The sequence below is a fragment of the Ptychodera flava genome, chromosome 17 (assembly GCF_041260155.1).
Source record: "Ptychodera flava strain L36383 chromosome 17, AS_Pfla_20210202, whole genome shotgun sequence".
NCBI classification, from domain to species: Eukaryota; Metazoa; Hemichordata; class Enteropneusta; family Ptychoderidae; genus Ptychodera; species Ptychodera flava.
In genome coordinates this window covers 19,494,951-19,516,968 of record NC_091944.1, presented here as the reverse complement: position 1 = coordinate 19,516,968, position 22,018 = coordinate 19,494,951, and the positions used below count along the sequence as shown (strand labels likewise).

Genomic DNA, 22,018 nt, shown 5'->3' with positions numbered 1-22,018 from the left:
ACGTAGGAAATGTATAATGATTTGTTTATCTTGAAAAATCCCGAACTGAAGCCTCTAAATACAAAATGATTTTTCTTCTGAACAACTTCCCAACAACTTTACAATCACACTCTGGTCATCACATGGCGGTTGTAACCGTACATGTGCTGCTGCCAATGGAGAATCAAAAGACTTCAAATCAACAGTCAAAACGTACGGAAAAAGTATCAATATCCAAGCAATGTAAAACAATAATTTTGATAAGGTCAATTTATTGTATATTATAAAAAATCTCCAGACCACTCGGAACAGCGTAAGATTATGATCTCACTCATTCAAATACTACACTCACACGGTAGGGTAAAAATATGGGAACTCAGATCGTTATATACTGCTTCCGTCAAACGAGTCCGTTTATCTAAAGTCGGCAAAAATGGTAAAAAAGACGGTAAAATGACAATAGTTATTATTGCTTGTCTCTGTAAATTTTGCCGACTATTCGTTAGTAGTTGTCGAATTTCTTGAGTTTGTCCGAAAACTATTTCAGTGAATGACGTAAGTTTCAAGACACCCGAGTGCGAACGCAATATCGATATGGAGATAGCAAAATCAGTCACAGACAATCGAGGAAGAACATAAGAGTCTATTAATCTGCGATTTAATTCATCCTAGGTTACCATGAAAGTAAAAAAGGTAATGTTGTGCCCTGGTTGGGAAAGAAAAGTTGATTAAGTTTTCAAAAAAACGTCAGCTAATACTCGAACAATTTAGTAAAAAACTAGCTCAGAAAAACGTAAAGAGAAGAACGACATCACCGATCACGGCGATCTTCAGATCTTTTATCATGTTTCAGTCTGAACGGTCAACATTTGATGCTATAATCTATGTCAAGTGTCTCTTTTTGGTCAAATCCGACAGAGATGAATCAATCACGATTTAGTTTCATCACCCCGACCCGACAGGAAATAATGAAGCTCATGGGCACCTGTATACATGTAATCGTGGGTAGAGTTGACATCGTGGCATGAACGTATCCAATGCCCGTCCACTGCATGAGCCATTGACCGTGCATCGCGAGCAAACAACGGTTTTGGATGTCACGAGAGCATTTTTTTCGCAGTCTGTGAGCGGTTGAGTGGTTTGGGTAGGCTGCATACATGTAGATCGGAATCGAGTTGATTTCGGCGGAAAACAGTTAGAAAGTAGTTTATCGTGCTCCGTCCAAATTTGATCCGCATGTTGCCGGTTTTGTCCATGGTAATCAGCAGAGCTGTGGTGGGAGGCCGTATAACGCCGGGAATACACGTCATCGTACGCAGGGCTATGCCACAACATACTTCCAAAGGCGATCTATCGTAAAATATCGTACTGCAGGTCAACAAAAACATCACCCATTCATAGGCCTACAGGTACACATATCAACGAACAAAAAGGGAGAGGCAATCTGCTTGAAACCATGAAGTAGTCCGTTTGTGTCTGAATTCATTGAGGCGCGTGTTCAGTAACCGTTGGTCAAGTTTTTTCGTTCAGTAGTAAGAATCGTTTATTCATTGTTGACATCGTAATCGATCCGATGTACACAACAAATGTTTGATCGTTTGCACCTTTGCGCGTCCCCTCGTGATTGGCAGCTGTTTGAATGCTTTCATCTATTGTTCGTTGGACGCTTCGAACACAGCATCGAAGCAGTTTTGGCATAAAAAATCAACTTAAAATGGAAAAAATGAGAGAATTTCGCCAACAGGGTGATGCCACAAGTATTCACAAAACGTAATATGTTGGAACAGTGCTTTAATTTACACCATGGTTGTTGAAAGATCCAGATTTTCGGGAGCATTCGTTGACGTTGTTACCATGTGCCACTCATGTTGGATTATGAATCCCCAGGGAGATAGGGGGTATTTATAGGCTCCCCCTGCCTTTAAATTCCTGTTGGAATAACATAATTGGCATGGTTGTTCAGTTTCAGTGCTGAGGTAGCAATAACCTTCTATACTATCATTGGTACACATGCAATTCATTTGTGAAAACAAGCAACTTAGCGTGCTTTTTCAGTTTCAATGCTGAGGCAGCAATTTGGTCTAAATTAGTAAGTATGTGTTAACTCACAGGTGATGCTTTCAAACTCATCTATCACCATGGTTACATATGCTCCTGTCTCTCAGAACAAAGATGAAGCATTATTGTGACCATTCATTGATTAAAAAGACACAAAATTATGAAACCAACCTCCTATAATAAGTCTGCCTCATTCTATTGGGCAAAAGAAGGGATGATAGTACAATAGCTGCCTGGTGTAACATACTAGTATGTTTGTAATGTACAACGTGTAAATTTCAGCTGACTCATAAACAACAAAACAGCCTCCATGCAATAAAGTTGAACAAAGTCTTCAATCTCGGACAATTTTTTTGTTCAACTTTGTATTATTTGACACAGGGTACAGTTTCTCACTGCATCAGGAAAACATTTTCAACCCCATATAAAGCCCCATTAGCTATACCTTTTTTTGCATTTTTTTTCCGTGAAAGGATTTGATATTGTTAAGCTAAACAGAATAGCTGCATTTACAAAGCAAAACCTTGGCAAAATTTACTGCAAAGATATGTGTGATGCCAGTTTATAAATCAACATCATCTGAGTTAAAAATAGATTTCAAAAAAACATTTGACCATTTTCTTGAAATCAAAACTGTTAAAAAGGGTATCCAAGTCCACAAAGAGCTGCCTTAAAAAAACACAAATTTCTGTTCATTGAAACTTACTTCCAAATACTTAACTGACACACTATATTTTACACACGTTACTCTTTGAATACGACAAGACACAAGGTGATTTGTGGTTTGACCACTCTGCTGTTGCCAGGCAACCAATATCAGCTGCAAAAACTAGGCACAATGGCTGCCATCATTTGCCATGCATAGATTTCATTTGTAAATGCCGAAACATATCACTACACAAAAACCTCAAGTTCATTAATAATGTACATGTATAATGAAGCCTTTGTGCATTAAATATGTATTTTAACATTCTAGACTTTCAATAACTACAAATGTGTGTGACCCACAGCTTGAATGCTTCATCTGTTTTGCATTCATTTTGGAAACATTGATTAAATGTAAAAGACGATATGTTTCCAAAGTCAACAGATAAATGTACACTCATGATTATCCAAATGAAACAATTTTTGTTAAAATCTTCGTTAAATGTATATGCACAAACATTGCCAGTGCAATGTAACTTTATTGCTATCGTTGAACGGAAATCAAAAGTACTGGACATTTGTGACAGGAAGATATTCAACCTACGAACAATCGACTCTGTAAAAGCATTATTTTTCACTGACAGATACGGTAACACTATTTTGATGTTTGAGACATTTTCACTGGGATTTTAATTCAGGGATTTGTCATTCAGACAATAGAATCCATTGTTTTATGCATTTAATGTAGCAGATTTCATCCATCGGCAAAAGTAGCAAAATTGAAATTCCAGTGAATAATTAAAGCCTTTACAGTAAAATGTTTGAAATTGCTCAAACAAGACCTGATAAGTTTCCTCCGTTAGGATACACTTTCTTTTTCTGGCAAGTTTTCGGTTGTTTGGGAAGACACTTCTCCGTCACTCAGAGTCATCGCTTCATAATTTCCGGAACGCCTTGGCAACCACAAGTAGACGTAGATAAAGTTAGCTCCTATGAGGGCACTTAGAACTACCACCCACTGAAAGGAAAGAAAATCAGAATGAAATGAAAATGCATCTCTGTTTCATACAAAAAACAGATTATCTCTGTGCAGAGACAAGCAATAATGATAAAGTACGTCTGTGAGATCAAACGTGCCACATACAACACAAATAGTGTTCTTCCGTCAATCATTAGACATGTTTAGTTTGCTTTAACTTATTTAATCCATCATCAAACAGGTGGGAAGTCGGTTACATAATGAGATACCCATCACCCACCATCTACTGGAGTATAGTGAAGAGTAAAGTGCCTTGCTCAAGGCAAAACATTGTGCTGGAATCTCAACCTGACCATTCTCCCACAGTGAGTCTGCTACTCTGGCCACTTCCGGGTCTTGAACTCACCGTCCTTTGATCGTGAGTTGGGTACCCTATCTAGGCCATGATGTCTCCATGTCAGTGGAGTTCACACACACAGGTTCACACCAGAGTAGAATAAAACGCTTGTCTTACCTGAATGAAGAGATTCATGAGTGTGGTGGTACCGAGTTTGTACCAATCATCCGTGGTGATGATTTCATCGATGAAGAACCACACAATCAGCACAATCGCTTCAAGCGGTGCTATGAATCTGGAACAGAAGACACAAGTGGCAGTTTGTGAGAAATTATGAGTGAACTGCAAGTCAGATGAAAGGACAAGACCTTCACCAAAACCCCTAGAGTTGACTTTGGTTTACTAAATTTTTGGCCAAGCACTTCATGTTATCTTAGTCTCATGGGACTATATACACAATCTTAAAAAGGTATAATCTGACAGAGCTTTACAATTACAAATCACATACTGGCAGAATATAGACTTGATAGTAGAATGATACTGGCAAATTATATGGTCTGACATTCTTTTTAAAACAAATGAGAAAACATGAGACAAAATGGTAACACAATGAATATACAACCTGACCAATCTTCATACTTACTTAACCAGCCATTCCCAAGCTTTGGGTAGATACCAGTCTGTCCTGCCGTAATCATTGATGACTTCAGTTCTGTATAGAGATGATCCGTATCGTACAACAAGATATTGCAGAATTAACCCTGATATAAGCAAGCCGTAGGCCCAGACATAATCCTGCATGATGATAAGACAAATTTGAAAGAACCTTTCAATGGTGTGATACATTTGTGTCGTTTGGGAAAACTGGAATGTGGCTTGTCCAATCTCCAATCTTCAAATAATCTTCACTGAAAATACTAACCTAGATATGCTATGCACATACTACCTTCATCAGGATTTTCTGAAAATGGTTTAGCTGCATTCCAACACTCTTTCTTGAAGTTAGGGTGACTTTCTCGGAATGCTTGTTTCATGCAGTGTTACTGACTTTACTGAAAATGGTTGTGTGCTTTAAGGTAATTCTGTTGCCTGTATTTATATTTTAGCGAAAATTTATTTCCTCTTTGGGGCCAAACTAAGTGTTCAACCAAAACTATTTGGTGCTACTGACTGTCAATAAGCATATAGACTTTAATGAGTCTTCCACATTATATGGACACAAAAATTTGTGGTGACCTAGTAATTTTGAGAATGCTTTTGTCTATTTAAATTTTTTTCTCTGTCTTCTGGATTTTTTAAAGTACAAATTCGATGGGTAAGCACACATCATTTTCTGTAATACTACATGGAAAAGATCAAAGCCTATCAAAGGTGCACAAAACACAATCTTAGATACTGCAGTGTTCCAACAAGCTTTTCTTTCCAGTCACCTCAGCCAACATCAGGACAACAATCCCTTACCGCATACCACAATGTGTTTATTTTAGCTTTTTTGAAAAATTGTTTCAATCGTTCAGAACAGATTGCTGTGAAAAATTTAACACGTTTGAAACTAAAACTCTGCTACTTGACAGAATTCAAATCATAATCTTATCACAGTTCTCTGTATACCGATATGACAGACCAAGAGTTGTAATCATTTTGCCACTGATTTTCTGTCTGACAAAGCTGCGTGTTCCTGATTTAAATGTTTTATTGAAGACTCACCATGCTAACTAGGACATCTATACTGACTGAAGCTCCAATGTTGATGATGAAGACTACTAGGGCACAGAATACAACTGCTGGTTTCCTAGAAACTGGAAAAAACATTACTTTGAAGAAATGGTATACAATATGCGACAAAGCTGTCTTACAGATATCATATCCGTTAACTTTTGGAATTCTACAAACAATGTATGAATCATTTTTATTTCCTCTTTCTTTCTTTTTCACTTTATGATCAGAGATCACATATTTCCATCGTCTTAGAAACTGAAGCATTTTTACACAGCAGCCTTCCAGACTGGTCAAGATCATGACATGTACAAACTGTGTACTGTAATGTGTTATATCCCTGGGTCATTCCCTGGGGGTACTGTAACAACACTATAACAAGTAAATGCAATAGTTATCAAATATTTGTTTGGTGTAAGAACATGACAATGTTGCTGTCCCTTGCTCACTGCTTTTTGAGCGAAAGCATTCCCTTTTAGACCTAGAAAGGATGTGGTATTTACATACATGCACATTCTGTAAAGTTTCTCATTTTTCTAATGTTCAGTATTGTTTATGACACATGCAACATTTACTATTAAGCATATACCTTCATCCATTTTTAATATGTGATGCTGTTTGAGTATATTATCATAATCCCATAAATTGGAAAATAAAAAGTGATCAAAACTTAGCTGCTACCCAGTTGTATCATTGGAAAAATACTGAAATTTCAGATCATTAGTAAGATTTCCTTACTTCCAAAGTCTTCCAAAGTTTTTGCATAGAGTTCAAGATGAGCTATAAGAGAGCTGATTCCGGCAAAAGCGGTAGCCAGGAAGAACCCAATAGCCAGGAACTTTCCTCCACTTCCTACTGTAGAATACAACATTGGCACCCTGGAATAAAATGGATATATTGACTCAATGTGATATTCAGTTCAATACATAAACAGTGGAAACCATTGTGATTTTTCTTTTCTTTGGATACAGTATGAACTTTTACGTCATGCTTTTACTGCTACCTTGAAAAGATTAAAATTTTCTGAATAAAATAATCCAAACTTTCAAAGTATTAAAAGGGTAATTTTGGGAAAACAGCCACAGTAAAACGACTACCATTATTCATCCTGAAAACCACATTGTCTCAGTAAGTCAAGATCTTGATCTATATTCTACGAGAATTGTGTTCCCAAGCTCTCGGCTTCTACATCCATCAATTCTGCAAAATTAATCCATCATGAATGTGAATATTTATTGATGATCCCTTCTCACTTTCTTCTAACTCTTTTTCAAGAACAGTATATCTAATTTTTGCAATAGATTGTGAGTAGATATATTTTCTGATTTTCTTTTAAAAATCTAGGTCAGAGAAGATTCCAGTTTCAATGAACTTTGACCTCTGAATTGATGACACTATGGGCAAGGTATAGATGCACTGACATTTAACCAGTGCAATGTTTATGACACTATAAACAATGCTAAGGGTGAATCACTTACCATACAAATGTCAGTCCCGTGTTACCAGGTCCATTTGTTTTCAGAATTTGTACAATCTCCGTTGTAGTTCTGTTATTGGCAGTCTCTATAGCAAACACTGACGCATATGTCGTCATACCATTCATTAGACTGTTACAGATAAAAGATGCAAAATCATACCACCATCGTTGATGTAGATTGTCATATCATTCATGACCCCTTTCACCATCATGGTTTGGCCTGAACCCATTGTCATAAATGTCTAATGTGGACCTGAGGCTGTGTACAGGGGGGTGAGCAGGTGAAACTATCACCGATAAAAGATGTATGAAAAACCCTGGTTGATGTGTTTAAGTATTTAGAATACTTTTCTCTTTTTGAAGAAAAAGTATTGATTCAGCTCCTTGGCCTCAGACCTCCCCTGGTAACCGGTGATACCTTGTGGAAATTTTCACACAAGCCAGGTTGCAAAGGGTTTGTCCTCTTCATTCCCTTACCAACATATTTCTCTTTATAGAGGTCTGACTTTGCCGTAGAACACAACAAAACAATTCTGAATTAATAACATTTTAAGAAGCTGCAATTGGCTTTTGAATCCAACTGATCTTTGCCGAGTTTGATAGTGCCCACAAAAAAGTCATAGAATGTTTTTCAACAAAGAATGAATCGGTGATTCAAAAAGAGAAATACAATACCGGTATGTTACTCATAGTAATTATATCCCTCACTCCAGCAAATGACGGCAGTAGATATGCCAACTCAACTTTCTACAATTGATTAAGATCACTATTACTGCAAATACAGGTACTTCCAATATATGGAAAAGTAAATTCTACTTACCTGACCAAGTTATTTAGAGATGGGATACCAAATGATAGTTTTACAACTCCATTATCTGGTGTCATATGATTGGCATAGGAAAGGAATTCTCCATGGCCAGCTCCGGTGTCCCAGGCATTCTGACTTATTGCATCCATCCACGTTACTGGTTCTTTGAGCAGGGCTGGACAAGGATGACAGTGTGAAATTGGTAAAGTTGACAAAGAAGTAGCCAACGACTATCCTATGCATCGTTTTGCTAAAACTTTCCCCAATGAAACTTTCAACCATTCTAAGCAAGAAAAAAAATCAGGGGACACAGTGTGAACAGTTTACCAGTAGAGAAACAAATTACCTGACATTTATAGATTTTTTAAATTCAGCATGGCCACCATCCTGCATTAATTAACTCTGACTCTGAGGGATCAAAGTTTCCATTTTCAAAAAACTAAGACATTGAAATGATCTCTAACTTTGAGAGCTTTAAAATGAGCCTCTACAAATGGTAGACCAGAAATGTATTGAAAACACTGAGAGTGTGAATATCTGTCCCCCAGGCACATTCTACCTTAAATGCGGGATATACACTACCGGTAGTTTTCCAAACAGGGTTTTGCCAAAATCATTCAATGCCATTTTTGGTAAATAAACATGTACATGCTTTCTGTTTTTGTCTTTGCTTTCATGCTTTACTCATATTTTAAGCCAGGCCAGTATCTAATTCATCTTTACAAAAATGTTCACTTCCCAAAATTTACAAAATTGTTGCGTCCAATTTATGGAATTTTATGTAACTGTAATTATTTAGAGAAGTATGCTTGGCACGACGACTGTAAAAGTAATGTACAGCAAAGAATGAATGTACACCTAATATCTTGGGCTAACACCACAATATCAACCACCAACATGGTGAACATTACATGCCTACATGTAAATTGTACTCAGGGACAAAAATCAAAAGCTATATGATAAACTGACCGTTCTGTGCCCACTGACCAACATTACAATAAAATGTATTGTTTAGGTAGCTCGACTTTAATAAAAACACTGTACTGTCGTTCTGATGGGGCCGCTTTAAATGGTGGTTAGAATTTGAACTTGCAGAATTGTTTCACGAGACCCTCCAATGTCAGGGGGGTACAGCTTATCCTGATAAAATATATGTAATTATATAACACTGACGTACCTTATCTTAATAAACAGATGTAATTTTGAGTTACAGAAAGAAAAATTGAATATTTTACAAAAGGAAAATGTGAGGGTGCATGAAAAAGGCTGCTTGTGCATTTTATCACTAAATGTGAATGGGTTGTTCTGTATATTTTTTCCTCAATCCTGATCTGACGACTTACCCCAGTCTGGAGAAAACAGGAATTTCAAACCAGAACCAGCATATTCCAAGGTCATGGCCCAGATGAAGTTGAAGAGGAGCAACAAGAGAAAGATTGGCACCAGGATGGAGTTTGCAATCTCCAGACTTTTCACAGACCACAATACAGACACACCAGCAATCACAGCTGCTATGAATGTGGTAAAAATTGGCCAACTTCCTTCCTGTTGACAGAATGCAGAGTGAAATTTAAGAACATTGTGCCTCAAGTATGTTACAATTTATCTGTCTTTTTCAATAAGCTGATAAACATTTTCAAGTGAATGATACTCTCATACTGATTTTTGCATCACAGTGTGTTGCAAGTTTTCAAAGGATGAATAAGACAATATTACATTGCACATGATACAACATGTGATATTGCCTTGTATTGTCCAACAGGTCTCCATGCAACTCAATACAAGTATGTGACATTGCTTTGTACAGTCCAACAGGTTTGCTAGGAAATACACTGTACTTGATATTGCCTTGTACTGTCCCACAGGTCTACAAGGCAATATATTGGACCTAATCTTGCCTTGTTCAGTCCACCTGGTCTACAAGGCAGGAAATACCAGTAAACTGTATTTGCTATTGGCTTTTTGTAGTCTACTGGAAGTAGGTCAACAAGACAATATAATGGACTTGATATTGCCTTGTTCAGTCCACCTGGCCTACAAGGCAGGGAACACTGGTACTTTGCACTTGCTATTGCCCTTGCGCAGTCCAACAGGTCTACAAGGCGATATATACTGACTATCCTACTTAAATTTCTCTGTGCTGTACTACATGAACAAATAAAAAGCCAAAAAATTGATACACTACCTCGGTATACTCATAGAAGATATCAGTGCTCTCATCTTCTGTTTCAGGCAGTGGATAAAATATGAAATAATAAAAGTAATACAAACTCCATCCACATAAAGTGCAGTAGTATGACCTGTAAAGAAAATTATATTCACTCTTGATATATACACTGGACAAGCTATAATTCAGCTTACAAATCTACTGCCTAGGGCATATTGTAAAATTCATTCATATAACTAGAAGAAGTGATAATTTATGTTTTGTGTTTCAAAGTAAAATCATGAAGGAATTTTTCAATGGGATTTTTAGAATTTGGTTACATTCTCTGTACTCAAAGGTATTTTTAAATTTCTGTCAAGGTGAAGGATGCATATTTGATGGTGAGGTATACTGTGCATGTACAAACTATACAAAGCTCACAAAACAAACCCACAGTTGTATATATAACTAGGCCATTTAAAGAAAATTCTATGTTTGCCATCCTTGGATTTTTGAAAAACCAACCAGCCAGCCAGAAAAAGACAAGCACGGACAAAAAACACCAGTGTATTAACATAAGCTCAATTTTTATTTGGTTCCTTATGGAAAAATAATAATCTATTTGTAATAGTGTTAACATTGTGTTTGCTTTCTTAATTTTCTCTGAAAACCTACCAGCATGCGGAGGGCAAACAATGAATTTTATTTAAAGCGCCCAGGGGAAAATAACATGCAGTACCAGGTCAAAACAGCTAATAATGCTTTCTATTGAGAATTACTCATTCCATGAAAAGTTGAAACTCTCTTTTGAGGCCATCAGGGGCCAGAAATAATGTGATTAAAAAAGTGCTTTGAAACATTGACACTGACATCTGGTCCGTGCCTAAAAGTTGGGGCATTTTGGAAACACGTTTTAGTAATCTGATGAGACATGTCTTTGACACAATCACAAAAATTTTGTTTTTGATTACAATGTGTATCAATTTTAAACGTTTGTAAATGCTTATATTATTTTTATACATTTGCAATACTTTATGTTTCTTAATCTAGAAAGTTGGCCCTCACAAATGTAAGACTTGTTTCTTTTTTGTCTGCGGTACAGTACATTTTAACTCATATAGCTGAACGAACATTATGAAGACTGTTTTTTCTATTGTACTGTACATACATGTACCAGTCAAATGGTTTGAAGATGTATGCACATGACAAGACCAGCAAGTTTATCCTCTCCCATAAAATTAAGCGGAGCGTTACTAGAAAACCAACTTTTACTACATGCAGCCTGAGGCGCAGACAGGTAGAGCGCGCCTCGGGGACAGATAGTGGGACTCTCAAATTTCTACAATTCTTTTCTGATCTACCACTTGTGGGGCTCATTTTAAAGATCTTGGAGAAATAAAAACTTTCACTGCCTTAGTTTTTCGAAAATCCAAAATTTTAATTTTTTTTCCCATAGAGTTAACACAGGAATGGAGGCCATTTTGAATTTCAAATATCACAAAATGTTGGGTAATTTGTTTCGCTAGAGCACGTTGACCCCCAATGTTTATTGTTGATTTAGAGAATGGTTGAAAGTTTCATTCGGGAAAGTTTGAGCGAAAGTCTTTCACTTTCGAGGCACAAACCATCTGAAGCAAAATTACTACAGGTTAACAATTAAGTACAACACACAGTACTTACGAAATCCCTAGCGTTGCGATCACAATGACTCCTCCACACCACATATTGAGAGGCCCCAACAGCTTCTTGAAAGACTCCACAACGCAAACTTTGGAAAATCGACCAGTTGCATACTCTATCAGCATCATGGGCATGGACCACATAAACAGAAAGAACGCCCATATTATCAGGAAATGTAAGGCACCTGTAAATAATTCAAAGATTAAAGTTATACTCTACATGGAGAAAATTTTGAAGAGGATTTGATGTGGGGAAATTCTGAAAATTGATGCTTCATTAGCGGTAATTTTCTTATATAATTCTGAGAAAAGTTGTTTATATATAAAATAGTTTCTTGTTCTATTCCAGAAATTCATGTTGAAATGCCTGGTGTTAAAGTAGTCAACACAGCCTGCATGTGTGTGATATGTTGAATGTTATCACTGACAGGTGATGTCTAATCCAGCTTGATTATGTGTATGGTTATATGGTCATCAGTCGTGCATGTACAAATGCTTCTCTGTGAAAACAGATATTAACCACCAAGCTATGAGTGCATGTTTTTTATTCAAAGTCAGATCTGTAGCAACTGGGCAAAATCGAAGTGGCTACACTTTCTATCAACGGAAATGTCTGACAGTCGAGCTCTTGCAACGGTACATGTGGTATACAGAAGTTTGTGCCAAAATTATGTATTTTTCGGTGACCTTTGACCTATACAATATTACGATGACAAAGACCGCAACTTCATGGATACGGTACAATTGCATGTATTGATATGCAAAAAAGGGAACCACGCATAGTAGAATGCTAGAGGTTTGTTGATTCTGAAATGCACAATTTTCAGCAGCATTTTCATTACATCCTTAATAAATCTGTAGATAAATTGACAGTTGCAATTCAAAACTTATTTTAAATAAAAATCTAGAATATATAGTTTCTGGATGACAAGATGTAAGTTACAGTCAATCATTGTTTATAGATTCAAGTCTACTGCACAAATAGAGCGTGATGATGAGATAGCTAAAAATAATTGACAATTGACACATTCTGTTGAAATGAAGCATGAATTTCACAGATTCCTTTCCACCAATGATGAGTGCTGAGTTAGTCTATGGTATTTTCTATTCCCTACAAACTGATACATTAGTCTTAACTAGACAATTTGTTTTTAATAACACCGAGGATTTTAGATGTGCTACAATCATCACCAATTTTTTTTTCTCTTCAAACATACTCAAAGTAATATTATTTGCGCCTCTGGATTTTTTTTTCATTTATTACCAATATATGAATCCATGGAAAATCACAGCTATTTACATCCTGGCACTTACAGTTGAAAGGTCGCCGAAGCAGATTGCTACCTCTGCCCTGATAATAACATACTCAGACATATATTACCCACACAATACCTCTGATGTACTTTAATTTAAGTCTTGTTAACAGCCCCTGAGGGCTTTTTTATTTCTTTGTACACATGCCTGTACACCATTCATCCAGCTTGTTAATAACGACAGTATGCCCTATGCAATGGCCACTTTTATTGATGATTATGAATTTGACATGGGCAGACCTGGTGAGTTTATTTCTAACATATTACAGACTGATGCTTTGTTAGCCTCTATATAAATCATAAGCAATGGGCACAGGCTTGGCAATTAATCATGTTTTGGTGTAAAATTCAGCAAATATACTGAAAAAACACCAAACCCTTCGTTCTTTCTTTCTTTCTTTCATATAGCTACCCTCCTTTCATTATTTATTTATTTATTTACTGAAAATTAAAGGGGCTGAATTCAATTTACTGGTTGAGGTTTTCATCACCTGGCCAATATCCTCAATTTTCTGATTGTGAGTCCGCTACTCTGGTCTTGCCCAATCACTGTATCCCTTTGAGTCATGTGTCAGTAACCCACCTCACCCCACGGGGACATGATGCCTTTCCCCTATCACTACAATGGTTTACCTCACTTATCTACAAAACAATGGTGAATGTGGACTTGTCTATGTTGACACAGGGTGTGAACAGGTTATAAGGTTGCGTGCTGTGCTATTGAAAACTGGTTAGGATGTACCGTACCTCCTTCCCCACTGTTGTTTGCAACAATTCTAGGAAATCTCCAAATGTTACCAGTGCCAACCACACAGCCAGTCAGCGATAGTACCATACTGATTGTGGAACGAAACTGGCCTCTGGGAGCTTCATTGGTCTCTGTATTACTCTGAAATAATTGAAATGAAAGGAGTGAATGGAGATGGACAGCTGCTGTACAACTTTTTCCTTTTGAAGTTTAATCTTTTTCCTGCCAAGTTCATATATGTCACCATCAAGACAAGTTGGTTAAAGTTAGTGAAGCAAAACATGTCCAATATGGTGCATTTTAACAAAGACTTGAAGATTTGAAGGTCCCTGAAGACAGAGATACTGTAAACATGATTTTAACAGACTGAAGCTGATATGACATACCAAGCCAAGTGGGTGAAAATACTATTTGGCTAAATACCACTTTTTACTGACTTGGCAGATGGGGAAGTGATACTGTCTGGCAGGTAAAAGGTTAACACGGGGAGAATTACATAGTCTGCCAACAGTGTTTAATTTTATATTCTACACATGATAAACATGTCTCAGACTCTTCTAAAATCATGATTTTCTTTATTGATTTGACCTGTAAAAACTATGCACTATTCATTTTCTAAGTTCATTTGACCATTTCAAATCAAAAGGGTTTAGTGGTAATACCCTTAGGCAAAACTGATGACTGCTAGACCAAAGCTAATCTGAAAAGCAATTCAACATTATGTATACTAGTATTTTTCTTCATTTATTATGAAAGGTCCTTCAGACAGGCACTGATTTCTAACACAGTGTGACTGTATTTCAATACTTATGCTGGACAAAATACTGATTACTTTTAACCTTTATCCTTTCAAGTTCATACCATAAGTCCCAATCAGGTCAAGTTGGTTAAAACTTGTCAGGCACAACATGTCCCACATGTCTCATTTGTCACATTTTAACAAAACCTTGAAAATTTGAAGGCCCCTGAAAACATATAGTTAACTTTAAGGAAGAATGTGCCTTGGGGACAGATATTTGGACATTTACAATTCCTTTCTGATCTACCACTTGTGGGGGTTCATTTTAGAGTTCTTGGAGTGAGAAAACTTTCCATCGTCTTTGTTTATCAAAAAATGAAAATTTTACTTTACTCCATAAAGTTAACTTAGGGACAGCGGCCATTTTGAATTTCAAATATCAATAAATTTTGGGTAATTTGTTTCTCTAGTATCAAAATTTGCACAGTGACCGCCAATTTTTGTTCTTGATTTTGAAAGACTATGGTTGAAAGATTCATTTAGGAAAGTTTGAACAAACTACCCTCACAAAAGCTTGAAAAGTTGAAGGCCTCTGAAAACATAGTGTAAACATGATTTTTATAGACTTGATCCGCTGTTGACATACATGCAGGTGAACATACGTACAAGTTTGAGCTTTGTACCACTTTTTACTGATTTGGCAGTATAGGCCTGACATAAAAGTGGTTAACACGCAATTTTTTCTGTTGTGTCTTGATTAAATTCTTTAAATGATTACTGTAGAAATCTCTGTATTCATAATTTATGATAAAAAGTGGTGTAATGTACCGTGTAATATACCAAGTAATGTACCAAGTAATGTACCAAGTAATGTACCTTAATAAGGATGTATACGTATCTATAGCAAAGAGCTTAAAATTCGCACTGCAGAGAAGACAGCATTAATATCCTGATAAAATCTGGTAACCTAAAACACAACGGCGCGCTATCATGTAAACAGCCATTGGCTACCCCACATCCCCAGCTCGGACTTGGGAGGCGGTGTAGCCAAAGCCATACACTCTTGTCATACTCGTAGCGTCATCATGTAAATTACCATCAAATTATTTCTGCAAATTTGGCATATAAATAAATTAATTCTGATATGCATACGGATAGTTTTCAATCGGATTCGAACCCACAACATACGGCATCAGTCGCCTAGCTGAGAGGCCTGAGACAGAACCAGTCGGCTAAATCTCCACTCCCAAAAAAGAGTGGTTCAATAGCCGGCTAAGTTGTTACATTTTTCTGACTGAGACCTTTCAACACGTTGTAGAGTTTGTGAAGCACTCACGCACGCATGCTCACTATCATACATCGCACATACACACTTTATCGAAGCGAAGAAACGAATTTCATCGCTTTAACTGGGCGAACGATAACCTCGGGGACAATTCTGTCCACCAGCAGTGTTACCGACCCAGGATAGAAAATACGGATAGTTTTCAATCGGATTCGAACCCACAACATACGGCATCAGTCGCCTAGCTGAGACCTATGTTGGCACTGGATCATCATAATTTGCTTGGAATTTGCAGTTGTCTAGAAACACAAACAGTTACCAGTAACCATACAGAAAATCAGTTTGCTTGCTATCACAATGCAGATTAGATAAATAAATAAATACATGTTTAAATGGCTTTGTTCAAGATTATGGCAGTATTTGCCTGTTCAGATTGACGACTTTGCGTCGGCCTAGGTCCGGGCCTGGGCCGGGGCCGACGTAAAAAACCAATGTGGACACGCTGAGTCGGCCCTGGGCCGACACAGTTTGGTCCCGGTGAGAAGGGGGGGTTCATGGCCGACTCAAAATTTGGTCCGACGCAAATCGCCAGTGTGGACACGTTACGTCGGCCCTGGTCCCAGTTGACCAGGCCTCCGCCATGGATCGAAGTTGAACTAGTCACCCTATTCGCACAAAACAAACGACGTTTGAAACTAAAGTTTACACCTATCGAAAGTTTTCAATCCAGTCTTTACATTTTAATATCATCCCATGTACGCAGAACTTCCCACCAACCTTTGTTCCGCAAACGAGACCATGTCATTCGATTCCACAGTGCACGTAATAGACTAGAGAGGCATGTCAAAAATGCCGCGCACTGGTTATTTCTCCACCGCGGTCTTATATATACCATATGCTCATCCAATAAATAGTGAAGATCTCTCCGATGATTAAAAGGGTGAGTGGTAGTCATATTTGCCCTTCTTGTGCGTAAAAACGCAGGAAAATCATGAACAGTAGAAACAGCGTGCCATTAATCAAATGCGCCATTTTGAACTTTGACAGGTCAGAGGTCACAAAGGAAGGTAAAGTTACGTCGGCCCTAATTCTGGTACCGGTAAGTGTGGACACGGACCAAATTTAATCCCAAAAGGACAATTATTTTGCGTCGGCCCAAATTTCAGTTGGGTTGCCAATGTGAACAAGATATATATGAATGGCTCAAGCCACTCCTGTTGATGTAATTTGGCTTACTTGTTTATTGCTTTCAGTTTTGAACAGGGTATAACAAACGATTTAAGATAGGTTTTATTATAGCTTCCCAATCAATTAACATACAATAAAGGAAATATGGTACTCTCTAAAAATAACCCTTTAAAACAATATTTCATATTTTTCTCCACAATACCATGGAGTGCACAGGTGGTAAAGACAAAAAAAGACCAAAAATGGCCTTTATTCCCCAAGAGTCCAAAAGGGAAGAGCTCACATACAGTGATGGCGATAACTTGGAATATCGAATATATGATTGATAAGCCTCACTCTGGTCACTGAAAGCGCACAAATTTGTATTGTAAACAGGTGCATGATTATGTACAACCAGACATGCACAGTGTGTATGCTTTGCACAAAAAAGTTATTTCAAGACATGTACCAGCTTGACTAGAGTGAATGCTTAAATTTAGTCGTATTATCATAAAGGTTTTGACATTTCATTTGGTGACAAAAATGTACACAAAAAGTACCAGCAACTTTCACAACGGTAACAACAGTGCAGAGTAATGGTACATAAAAATAAGCATATTTTATCTTGCTCAAATATAGCTGAGTAATGTTTTTTCATACAAGTGGTAATCACTTGGTATTCACCATGACTTTTTGTCAATATGCCTGAATTATAAAAACCCATAGATAGAGGTTAAGGCATGAGAGTTTAATCTTCTCTGAAACTTTATATATATATATATTTTTTTTTATTTAGTCAAAATAACTGCCTTCACGGTTTATCAGTCATGACAAACAAGGAGTTAGACTTAGAGAATATTGCTGTCACATGTTTGAAATTTTGTTACCAGTATAAACATACCAGTATTTGATACTTGCTTTTCTTGTAGGGTGCTACTGTGCAGTCACTAAACTGAATTTAGGAATGGACATAGGATTGGGGGTGGGGGGGGGTCAAAAATGACACAAAAATCTATAAAGAAAATATTATTAGCTGAAAATTTTCTGAACTTTCCAGAAAACTCAAAATTATAGATACTTTTAACATGCTATCCATGTCTAATAAAAGTTTGTTGGTGCAGATGGTAATACTTATAGTCAATATTTCACAAGGCAGAAAACAGCCAGTAGCTTGAAAACAGTCCCTCGGGCTATGGCCTGCCCTATGTGCAGATAAAACTGATACAGCCAAAGCAATTTTCTATATGAGGCTGTGGGTCAGGGGTCATCATAATCACAGCTAACTGATATCAGTACACTTCATACAGCAACAATTGAAATAAAAAGAAACCAGAGTTAAATCATGCCACTGATCTACTTGTGGCTGGGATTATCACTGTGCCATCAATGATTAAACAGAAAGCAAAGCCGAGATTTCACTATGTTCCATGAAGCCTTAGTTATATACTCCCTTGGTTGTATTTCAGTACAACACAAATCACACATATCAAAGGGAATGGTTGGGCTAAAGAATTGTGGTAAGCTAGGTAATGTTTGACCAATTATGGAGGAACTATGGAACAGTTAACCCTTTGAGAGCTGTTATCGTTCCCATCAAAATTTTAGTGCAACATTTTTACCAATTTTTATGAATTTTTCCTTAATTTTTTGATAATTTTGGACCAAATGCACATCACATTTCATTGGCTTCAGTTTGTTATAAAAATTTTGACAAAAATCTGAAAAAATTGACTGGATTAAAAGTTCAGTTCAGTTCAAATAAAGGGGAAGGTATCCTAGTGGATTATAGATCGTTGTAGCTGCTTCGTAGCGGTCGTATTCATGCTTAAAAGTGTTCACATCTTTTGAGTTAACAATGCTGGCTGGTAGACTATTCCACTTATTAACGATTCTGGATGTAAAGAAATACTTCCGTATGTCGCGTCTCACTGATGGTTTGAGCAACTTTAAATTGTGTCCACGTGTTTTGCAGAAAGATGTTTTTTGAAAGGAGAGATCACACAAGTCGTGGTGGTGTAGAATCTTGAAAGTTTCAATAATGTCTCCGCGTTGTCTTCTATGTTCAAGAGTTGTTAGTCCAAGGCATTTGAGTCTATCTGCATAGTTTACGTTGCGAAGTTCTGGAATTAGTTTCGTTGCTCTTCATTGGATTTTTTCTATAAGTGCTATGTCTTTTTGTAACCATGGGGACCAAGTTTGAACTGCGTACTCGAGTCTTGGCCAAACCAACTGTTTATATAAGCAAAGAATGATGTCTTTGGATTTGTGCGTGAAAGTCCTTTTGATTAAACCTAGCATTCTGATCGCTGACTTGGTTGCCTGTACACATTGTCTTGTTGGTTTCAGGTTTGACTGTATAGTGATGCCTAGGTCCTTCTCTTCATCCGTATTTTGTAGACTTGTGTTGTCCATGTTATACGTGTTGTTTGGGTTTTTCTGTCCAATGCGCATAGTCTTACATTTTGTTGCATTGAAGGCCATTTGCCATTCTAATTTGACCATCGTTCCAACTTGTTTAAGTCATCTTGCAAAATTTTAATATCATGTTCGTTGCATAGTGGACGGTAAATTTTTGTATCGTCGGCAAATTTCTTCAGTCTCGAAAGTATTCCATGGTCGATATCATTTATAAAAATCAAAAACAGTATGGGGCCAAGTACTGACCCTTGTGGCACACCACTTATAACGTCTTTCCAACCAGATGCTATACCATTTATTATAACTCGCTGCTTTCTGCCTTTCAACCATTCCTGGACCCAGCGTAGGACTTCACCACTAATGCCAAGACTCATCATTTTCTCTCGCAGTCTCATATGGGATACTTTGTCCAAAGCTTTAGCAAAGTCTAAGTATATTATGTCAACTGGTACATCGTTATCCATGTAACTTGTCAGATCATCCATGAATTCTAACAGGTTGGTCAGGCCACAGTCCCTCTATCTATAGAGGGACTGTGGTCAGGCATGATTTCTGTTGTCGAAATCTATGTTGAGTGTTATGAATTAAGTTGTTTGCTTCTGGATGCTGTACTATGCTGTCCCGTATGATAGATTCAAGAAGCTTGCCACAAACTGAAGTGAGACTGATGGGCCTATAGTTGCCTGGCTCCGATTTGCTGCCCTTTTTGAATATAGGTGTGACATTTGCAATTTTCCAGTCCTCTGGTACATCTCCTGTACCGTATATAAGGACTTTGGCTCTCAAAGGGTTAATAATGGAGGTATCACAGAGCTATAACCATGGATGTGATATGGTCCCTCGTCATAACAATACCAACAATGCCAATGGTGCAAATGGGAACTTTACAAATCATGTTGTTGTTGTTGTTGCATGTCATATTCAAAGGCACTGTTCGCCATCCCTGGGATCGCCTTTGTTCTAGTCTGTGTAGGTGTGATAGTCTTTTTTTTCCATTGAAATTTAAATCTGCTGGGTAAATTTTTTGATGAGACAATCCGGTGCCAACAAAGGCCTTTACTAATACTGAAGAATGAAGAACATTATTCGCATTTGGTGCTGTCCTTATATACAGACAATTATGAAAGGCCAATTTGGTGTACGTACTTTAGTCTTGACAAATGTTTTTGACGACAACAACAACAAGATTATTAACCACCTTCAATTTTACTGACAAATAATAACATAAACAACAACAACCTGATTAGTTTCTTAAGTTGTAGTTGAAAAATTATGATCGGTATCATAACTTTACCTTATTTTCCTCCAGTCGGTCATGGTCACCTTCTGAAGTTCCGAAGGTCATTGAACTCTCATGTTGTCCATTCAGAGGTGTCGTTTCATCTGGAGAAGCAGCCATGATCTACCTGTAATCAGTGTTACCACAAACAATATGTTGAACTTCCTGCAGTGCGAGTGGTGAGTGTCACTCTCTCTGTACTGGTACTGCCAGTGAAATCGCTTTCAGCCAGGTTTGAACTTCTACACTGTACGAGCTGTAGTACAGTAGCTCGAGGTTTTGCCTGGGTATTTGGGTCGGACGGCAAAACGATTTCCTGCCAGATTGCGGCGTAAAAAAGTGTAACTTCAAGTTCAAGAACAGTGTTGTAAATAATCTGGCAATATCTGATACGGAAGTGTAGCGGCACACTCAAAATTTAAAAGAATTTCTTGCCCAAGTGAACTGTGACCACTTTCCACTTTGCAACGCCGCTGTATACTGCCGTTGGATTTACCGGTATAAATTTACCAGCCGGCCTGCAAGGCGACGTGACGGCTTCACCGTTAACGTTGTGCCGTATGATCACAACATGCTGCTGTTCCTTCAATCCTTGTCTAGTTCAACAGTTGTACGGTACGAAGTGCGTTACTCTGTCGGTCGGCTGTACCAGTGTTCGAAACGGTAATAAATCCTTACTGACATATACATGTACATACGCTACATTCCGCGAAGAAAGGTCCACTTTTGTACACACGGACTCGTGCACAATAAAACACTTGTGCATTGTAACTTTGCTGGGTCAGTGATGAGTTCAAACATAAACATGTGACCCAGTAAAACATTCGTGGTCACCTGATGGTGGCGCAATCCAATACATCACCCCATCACGCTGACACGTAACTTTCGTTTCTGTTGTATTATATTAGGCCATAGACCCTCGAGGGTCTATGATTAGGCCGAACAAAAAAAATTGTGCTGTTCCGATAACCCTACCTACCTTATTTTTTACCTGCCGACCCTTAACTTTTTAGAGCTACGTAAACACGGAAGTAAAAAAAAAACAGAAAGAAAAAAAAAACAGTAAAATCACGCGTTCTTTACTTGGCATTTGATTTTTGCTTGAACGAGGATGTCTTTTATGCTTTTTTTCCCCCTTTTATATGTATGATACATTTTTCTGGAAATGTTGTGGCCAGTGTTTGTTCGCCCTAGCTGAACCCCTAAAATATGCACATTTAAAAATAAAAATATTTTGGAAAAAAA

General features: G+C 37.5%; 1 protein-coding gene across 2 annotated transcripts; it reads right to left on the bottom strand.

The window, feature by feature from the left end:
- Positions 1-623: 623 nt before the first annotated feature.
- On the bottom strand, positions 624-21,333 carry LOC139115712 (uncharacterized sodium-dependent transporter YhdH-like). 2 transcript variants are annotated; one of them, XM_070678031.1, is made up of 12 exons: positions 20,789-21,333; positions 13,885-14,026; positions 11,826-12,009; positions 10,185-10,299; positions 9,343-9,544; positions 8,012-8,174; positions 7,193-7,321; positions 6,453-6,592; positions 5,706-5,797; positions 4,642-4,793; positions 4,176-4,293; positions 624-3,700 (listed from the first exon to the last, which is right to left on the bottom strand). In XM_070678031.1, the coding sequence occupies exons 1-12, from the start codon at positions 20,891-20,893 to the stop codon at positions 3,542-3,544; spliced, it is 1,701 nt and encodes a 566-aa protein (XP_070534132.1). In that variant the 5' UTR covers positions 20,894-21,333; the 3' UTR covers positions 624-3,541. The 2 variants fall into 2 exon arrangements, with proteins under 2 accessions (XP_070534132.1, XP_070534133.1); XM_070678032.1 differs by lacking the exon at positions 13,885-14,026.
- Positions 21,334-22,018: the final 685 nt, after the last annotated feature.

Bases quoted from the DNA above. Each gene is read 5' to 3' on its own strand.
- LOC139115712 (XM_070678031.1), bottom strand. From the start codon at position 20,893: ATGGCTGCTTCTCCAGATGAAACGACACCTCTGAATGGACAACATGAG. The intron at 14,027-20,788 runs GTAAAGTTATGA...CAATTATTTCAG, and splicing joins ACCGACTGGAGGAAAATAAG to AGTAATACAGAGACCAATGA. The intron at 10,300-11,825 runs GTAAGTACTGTG...TTTTCTTTACAG, and splicing joins ATCGCAACGCTAGGGATTTC to GTCATACTACTGCACTTTAT.